At 41.8% G+C, this 8,124-nt stretch overlaps 1 protein-coding gene across 3 annotated transcripts in view; it reads right to left on the bottom strand.

Moving 5' to 3' along the window:
- The window catches only part of LOC310990749 (integrin alpha-L-like), a 31,163-nt gene extending 23,317 nt beyond the window's left edge, over nucleotides 1–7,846 (bottom strand). Inside the window, exons 1-8 of one of the 3 annotated variants that reach the window (XM_083978238.1) lie at nucleotides 7,462–7,846; nucleotides 5,701–5,815; nucleotides 1,996–2,087; nucleotides 1,550–1,632; nucleotides 1,333–1,432; nucleotides 1,079–1,206; nucleotides 834–976; nucleotides 461–611 (exon numbers count right to left, since the gene is read on the bottom strand). In XM_083978238.1, coding sequence (XP_083834364.1) covers nucleotides 461–611; nucleotides 834–976; nucleotides 1,079–1,206; nucleotides 1,333–1,432; nucleotides 1,550–1,632; nucleotides 1,996–2,087; nucleotides 5,701–5,815; nucleotides 7,462–7,510 — 861 coding nt within the window. In that variant the 5' untranslated portion in view covers nucleotides 7,511–7,846. The remainder of the gene's footprint in view (nucleotides 1–460; nucleotides 612–833; nucleotides 977–1,078; nucleotides 1,207–1,332; nucleotides 1,433–1,549; nucleotides 1,633–1,995; nucleotides 2,088–5,700; nucleotides 5,816–7,461) is intronic. The other 2 variants (XM_083978240.1, XM_083978239.1) reach the window with 2 other exon arrangements.
- Nucleotides 7,847–8,124: the final 278 nt, after the last annotated feature.

An 8,124-nucleotide genomic window follows, 5' to 3' on the forward strand; every position in this document is an offset into this window, starting at 1 on the left:
CTGATCTTCGTCACCAGCCTGACCCCCCCTGGAACTCCAAAAGCATTTTGACGACTCTGAAAGATCTCTCAACCCTTCCTTGGCATGACGTTGAGTAGATGATTGGTGAATTATTGATTTTGGTTGAAAGAAAAAGAGCTCAGCCATAAGCACATGAAAATAGAAATATTTTTAACCTGGATTTAAAAATGCTTAGAGTTGGGTCGGGTTTCATTTCTGCTGGTAAACTAAATTTGTAGTGTGTACACTGAAATATTAATACATTTTCAGGGGGTATACTGAGTATATCACTTAGACTACACCACTGGTTGAAACCATGTCTTGATCGTACAGTGTTTCGTCTGCATAGAAATGAATAAAACAGTTCATGAATGGTTCCCTGATGATGTATACCATCTGGAACCATTTGAACTGGATTAATGTCATTAATGTCATCTAAATTAGAGTCTTGACAGCTTACCCCAATGACAAAACGAATGATGTTTTTATCACTGTATTTTTTAATTATCCCATCTCTGTCCACATCATTGGGATCTCCATCTGTGATTAGCACTAGAACCTTAGTCGCATCAGGAGAGGCGCCTGCATCTGGGTTTTCCAAGATCTCATTCCTGAAACAGTGTAAATGTTGCATGTTTAATACTCAAAGTAAACAAGGCTATATCTATAACTGGTGATAAATTAACATTTATTACTTGTAAAATAACTCGGGTTTGTTAGTCGTTACCAGGTGGGTTTTTTTACTTCAGCAAAGGTATTTGCTTATATACTGTAAGTCATAAATTGTTTAACAACTTGTTCAGGACTTGTATGCATAATGAAAGTGGACTTACATCACAAATGTGAGGGCTTTGTGTGTGTGGGTGAGAGTCCTCAGGTGGGGTTCATTCATTAGTTTCTCATGAGCTGTACCAGCTTCATAGTCATTGAAGTCAAAAACCTTCCTGTAAGCTGAAGAGAACTGAACTGCTGCAAACTGGAAAATATGAAATAAAACACAATTTCTACATAACATTATGTACATGTCATACAAAAGAGAAACAGCATTGGTTCTTTAATGTTGCAGAAGAGCAGTGACCTTGATAGATGAGTTCTTCAAGCTGTTCATCATGTCCACTATGAAATCTTTATTTTTTGTGAATTCAGCTTCGGTCATACTCGCTGATCCATCAAAAAGAAAGACCAGGTCCAGTGTTTTTGTGCATTCTGGAAAATTCATTAAATGGGAGTTGGTGAAGAAGTTAAATCAGGTCAAAGATAATGAGAATAATATTTTGCTGCAGGACACAAACCACAGAGATGAAGAAGTCTTCTCAGAATTTTTTATTTCACCTTGAAAAGTCAACATGAAAGAGAAGTCTTTCATCTTGTCACATACGTTGTTTAGATAGGAGCTCTCACAACATGCTTGGGCTGCACTTGGACTGCAAACCTAGATCATCAGAACAGAAGTTATACAAGTTTGATGATTTATTTACTCTCAGAATTTGAAACGATCACAGAAGATTTTCAAACAAATGCATAGTATTCAGCTTTGTGATTTTCTTACTGTGACTTGGGAGGGATTGGAGTCATCAGCTACTGACAGTCTAAAGTGCTTGGCAGGTACATATTTGTCTGTAAGATTTATTTCTGTGAAAACAGATTCTGATTAATGATATTAAAAACAAACAAAACACTTTCAGCATGACACGGTTATATCCAAATGTATAGAGTTACTTTTTTGAAAATAAAAGAGAGAGCCCATGGGTCATTATAATGAGCCTTAGTTACAGTTTGTCTTTGAAAAATTGAAGTGCAAACACTATGTTACAAAGGGATGGTTACTGTAGGTGTGAATCATACCATGTGCTCATGGCATCACAAAAAAAATACTAAAACGGTTCTGGAAGCTGATAACCTGGTGGAAGCTGGTGACCTTACTGAAATATTTGATCTTATTTAGTCTTTAATTTATAACTTCATTTTGGAGACTTAACTAAAGCATTTATGTACCTGGCATAATGAAGCACTGGTGAGTTTGCTTGAACCCAGACCTGCATGTTTCCTCAGATGGGTCAAGCTGCTGGGGTGCAGTGACAGGTGTCCTGTGGAGGAGGACAACAATTAAATCATAATAAGAGCAATCTTTAGGTCCAATTCATACCAGGGGGCAGATGTATAAACTGAGAAAACCAGTATGGCATTAATGTGGCAGGTATGATCTTAGCAGTATATCCTATAAAAAAACACAGTTGTGGATAATGACAGCTGCTTTGAGGCCTGCAATATTGAGCAGGAGTTCTGGTTTGTGAGGTAACCTCAGCCACCCTACCAAAGGCTCAGCCTTAAGGCCTTTGCACACTGAGTTCGTTTCTTTCGTCCAAAATTGCAGCACGTCAAAAAATAAATTTGACCTCATGTTGTGTCAATCATGTTTACACACCGAGTCCAAAACTTTCGTCCGTCATTAAACTTTTCGGAACAGGTTCGATCACATCAGCGTTTCAAGGCTGGAGAGGGATAGAGAGGGGGGGGGATCACCACTGAGTGTGTGTGTCTGTGACTGTCTGTGTGTGTGACTGTCTGTGTGTGTGAGCGTGCGCCAGCCGCTGTTCAGGATCATGGAAATTCCTAAAATAAACAGTTGAAGTGATCATGATAGTGCTGCTCATTAACAAGCAGCAGTTCCAGCAGTGAGAGAACCACAAAGTGCATCACTGCATGACGATTTTTGGCTCCCTCTCCGAAATTTGGAACACAAAATAAAAACGCATGCGAATAAAACGCAACGGACTCGGTGTGCAAGGAGCCTGTGCGTAACGTTTTTTGTCAGATGACGGATAATAAAAACGCGTGCGAAAAAAACGGACTTAGTGTGCAAAGGCCTTTAGGGTGAGCAGTTGGTGGTGGTTGAGTCATCTGATAAGGAGGGCCTCCTAAGTGCATCCCTTTGAAGGTCTTCTGGGCATGTCCGAGGAGACACCACGACTGGCTCCAAACTCACTGGAGGGATTATACAGTGGGTACGGAAAGATCTGTGTCTTGCTACAATTCTGTCTCTGAGCTCTTGGGGCAGTTCCTGTGACCTCCTGGATCTCATTTTGCTCTGATATGCACTATGAGCTGTAAGGTCTTATTTAGACAGGTGTGTACCTTTCCAAACCATGTCCAAACTATTTAATTCAACACAGCTGGACTCAAATGAAGGTGTAGAACCACATCAAGGATGAATAACAGAAACAGACAGCACCTGAATGACCTACATGAGTGTCAGGGTCTGAATAGTATGTCCATGTGATATTTCAGTTTTTGGCTGCTGCCCAGTGTGCGAAATACCCATCAATATTCGGGGGGGTCCCTAACTCGCGATTGTTGCGCAATACCGTTTTTTTTTTCTTTTTATAAAGTAGGACTATAACATTACAATAAGCCAAGAAAATTAGCCTATAGCCTAAAAAGGAGAGGCAAAGTTGTGCATTACAATGCAGAAAGTAATTGATAATAAATAGACGATAATTCAATAAATAAAAGACAATAATTGGCACCACACTGGCGCACTTGAACAATGAATAAATGCCAGGTATAGGAGACTGGCGCGATCAGGGCAATGCAGAAACAAATAGACAATAAATAAAATACAATAATTAAAATGAATGAAAGACACCAAACTCGTGCACTCAAATAACAACTGTATAAATCTGGAGATCGGAGACTGACGTGCAATTATGTGCACGAGATCCTCAGCCTGCAACTATGGCCGATCATGTAACCTTATCTAACCATCCATCTAGCAAATACGTTTAAACACAGCATTGAACACATCCACAAATCACATTCGTATAACAGGCCATCATGGAAATTGAAAAAGCACAGACAAATAGCTCACAACAGGCGCCTGGCCAAACAACACCACTGGGGGTTCAGGCCATAGTATGCTGAAGCAGGCTATAGCCTCTTACCTCAAGTTATTTTCCTGCCTTAATGTCAAGCCAAGGGTTGCGGTATTTCCATTACCCCACCTGCTTAGGTGTAAAAAAAAAAAAAAGAAAGAAAGAAAAAAAGAAAAAAAAGCGGCCAATCACCAGTGCTAGCAGCAGGGGCTGCGGCTACGTCTTCAGAGCACTCGGCCTCAACTTCACTTTCTTCGGCAGAGGGTGGGAGAGGAACGGGATCCTCTGTTCTGATAGCGAGTGGGCTCGACTCTTGCGCTGGGCCGGCGCACATGGCTAATTTGCATAATGCGCAGGTGACATGGTTCAGCTTAATGTTAAACGAATAAATGTTTTGAATTATGAATACTGGACATGGTGATCTTAAACACATTTAATTGACCACAATAAAATTATTATATTATATTATATTATATTATTTATTTTTTGACAAGATTGAGACCCCCCTCAGATTTTGCTTTTGAGTCTTTCAGGGGGTCTCAAGGGGTTAATCGGGGGGTCCGACCCCCCCAAACCCCCCCCCCCCCCCCCCCCCCCCCCCCCCCCCCCCCCCCCCCCCCGTATTTCGCACTATGCTGCTGCCACTCTTAAAGTCACATTTAAAGTAACATTGCGGAGTTTTTCGGCCTTAAAATAATGTTTCCAGACTCATTGCAGTGATAGAAAAATGGTTAATAGGATGAATGGTGCTGCCGCCGCAGCCTGAGCGGGGTCACGTCGGCTGAAACTGCACTATGTAACTTCCCTGCACGGGTACGAAACACCGCCCCCCCCTCTTCCCCCCCTTCCCTCTGCGTCGAGGGAGAGACGTGGTGGGTAAAAGCGAAACTACGGTTCTCCTCCGGTCATCGTCGCCGCCGCCGCCCCCTCCGCCCCCTCCCACCCCACACACCCCCTCCCCCGACCACCCGCCACAGTCTCCTTGCAAACATGGGAAATACTGTCGTTTATTAATGGGAATAAACGCTGGATGCGCTCGCTGTTAAGTTTCGTTTTCGCTTTTCCCCCCCAGATGGTGGAAGCACTGAGCTGAAACTCCGCAATGTTGCTTTAAGTACCTCCAGGTACTTTTACCGAATGGAAACGCAAAAAGGCCGAGTCGAGTTGAGCCGGTACCACGTAGTGAAACGCGGCATTCGATTAGATTAGAACAAAAACAATGAACGCATTGCTGTAGAAGTACAGTATAGGCGGTCGCTGCCAGTAAGTTCAAAATGGCGGAACAAGGAGGATGTCGTCATCTCCAGGGGCGGGGAACTGTGTCAACTCCTCATTCCTAATACCCTGGGATACTAGCCTGGCTCCGCCTACCAACGTACGTCTGCTTAATTTCCATTTCCCTTCAGTACTCAACCTGGATTGAAATGCTTCCTTTCCTGCAGAGAATCTACCGGCCAATCAAAGAACAGAGGGAGTGGCTGAGAACAATGGCGTTGAGGTTATGCAGTAAATTGGAAGTTGTAGTTCAGTAACGGTGACACTGACAGAAACGGTTGTTAGTGAGGCCATTCGTTCCATTGTGGCATTGCTCCTGTAGTTGACAGACATCTTGAAAATATCTTCGCTTTGCTCATTGAAGTGGAGGATGGTTGTTGTTTGCAGCATGCAGCAGCTTTATTATGTTCCAGCACATCACATATGTCACGACCTAATGTAAGTGATTGGGTAAAGGCAGATCCAATAGTTTTACACTGTAACAGAGTACCAAGAAGTAAACGTTTCTTAGTGGGGAGTGGCCAATCTCTTTAATGTAATGAACATGACTTACCTTTTGTTCTTGTCAAACATGAATTGAAGCACATTTTTTCCCGGCAAACCTCTCCTCTCGGTATTAAACTGGGCGGCTCTTGTGTCAATGTTAAAGGCCAAAGACACAGAAATGGCTGAAATTTGGGAGAATAAATTATGTTGAGTTTATTGGCATTAATTTCAAGTTTGCAATTAAAAACTTACTGAAAAGAGACCTCTATTCCATATTCTATTTCTCCCTTCCCTGTCTGCTAAGTTATAGACCTTCCTACTTGAGGCAACATTGCTGCAAAACAGACTCAAATGCAAGATGCAGAGTAATGGCAATTCAGCATTAGAACTGATAAGCTAAAAAGAAAGAGACAGTCGTGTCAGACTGCATTGCTAGAGCTGTACACTATGATGGCAAGGACCCGGGTGTCACCATGCAGCACATTGTCTCTTTGTAGATGGAGAACTCAGATGGAGAACTCCAAGTCAACAAAATTGTCCTTTCCATCTCGAAGTGGGAAGAATCTGCTGCGTTATTTATGCTAAAAGAACATACTGTGGCCTTGCCCAAGCCTCCTGCAACCCCAGTTGAGAGGGTTACCATATATGTTAACAGCTGCTGTCTGAGTTTAAATCACTGAGTGCTGGTTGATTTATTTTAAAGTCCATCACCTAATATAATGTATCTATCTCAAAACGCTCCTCCTCCACTAGGAAGATATGGTATCTTGAAGGCAGAGTGGCAGGCATGTTCCAGCTTCTTCACAAATTCTCTCTTTTGAAAGTGTGTCTTGTGCTCTATTGCCTGAAGAGATAATATCCACTTGAAATGTAGCTAAAGCCAGTTGTCTATTGGGATAATTAATAATTAATAATGGCCAACTCAATCATCGTCCTAATCTGTAACATAATCTGACATAACTGTCATGACTTCACCAACCTCACTTATGGCAAACACAAAATGCTGTATATGTTGCAGCAACCACCACAAATGTTTTTGCTACCTTTTTGAGGTTTACTTTGATGGTGTTTGCACTGTAGGAGCACTCTGATTGGATGTACTGCTTATTCGCTCTCCTTCAAAACAAACTTTAAATAATCTGTTCCTCTCTCTTTACTGCAGTCTATTCTGTTGTCATTCCGATAAACGATATTGCCTCAGATGAACTCTGGAATGTAAATAATTGGTTAATGAATACAAGTGATTCAGGATCTCTAAAAACGTATCCCCTTTAACATCTTATTGGCTAGAGGCTGTATTCTTGATTAGTAATGTCCATGTTTAAAGAACTTTCAAATGTCGTTTTTTTGTATCTTTCGACTTTTAGACGGCCATTTGTATCATCACTTACTGTATCACTCACAAACTGTTGTGTAATTGATTTGGTTGAAAGGTATGATAAGACTGACAATAGCGTTATGATTTCCATGTGCTACTCGCAGCATTCCGTCGCATATTCTAGCATAAAACTTTGCCACAACTAAAGGCAAGGTGGGGCCAAGTAGTAATCAGAAAACTTCTGGTCACAGAGAGAGTTAACAAGACTCTGAGCTTTCAAATAAGGTTGAGCAAAATCTCTGATCCAAAAGCAGAAGCAGTCGACCATGCTTAAATGCTGTTGCTTTCACTCTGAAGCTGTTTAATTCAGGTAAAAACTTCCTCTTTAAGTCAAAAGAGTGGTTAAATATCAAATTAGACCAAACACATCCTGACCTGTGGACATAAGGCACAGATATATTAAGTATCCTCATATATTTACTTTTTTGTGAATATTGTTTTAAATCTTACCAACACCCAAGATGAGGGGGAGCCAGACGATGTAATTCTTCATATGCATCTTTTCTCATTAGTCTTCTGTAGAAAATAATTAGAGCATAAGCGTTGGGAGAGGAGATGGATAAGTTTGCTGAAGGAACCGTAGACTTATCTTCTTTGGGCTGTGATGCATGAGTTTCCCAGGTTGTCATTATTCTGTCTCCTCCCCTTGTGCTCCGTCTGTTTTCTCTCAGAGGCAGGACATAGCTGGTGGACTCTGGTCACACTTGGTCCTCATTTCACCTCATCAATGTCAGATAGTTATGGAGCTACCCCGTGGGGTTTCTTGGTTTCCCTCATCAAACTCTTCAAATACACAATCCAACAACTACAAAACGCTGTCGTGGACAAGTTGTGACCTGCACATTCACCACGCTATGAGATAATAACGGAACGTTACGCGACAGAGTTGTTTTAGAGGTAAATTAAAGCAGAAGTAAGTGGTCCGGTCGTTTTCGCTAATGCTGCGTTCCAGGCAGGCTTTTGAAATCGTAAATTACAGCTTCAAGTCACAACTTACGACTTTGTAGCGTTCCAGGCAACCCACTCGTGTTTTTCCGACCTGTTTTACCGGTGAAAGTCACTATAACGGCCACTCGTAACTTCCGACCAGTGAACTCGTACCAGATCGAACTG

This window comes from Trachurus trachurus (assembly GCF_905171665.1).
Source record: "Trachurus trachurus genome assembly, chromosome: 1".
In the NCBI taxonomy this organism is placed as follows: domain Eukaryota; kingdom Metazoa; phylum Chordata; class Actinopteri; order Carangiformes; family Carangidae; genus Trachurus; species Trachurus trachurus.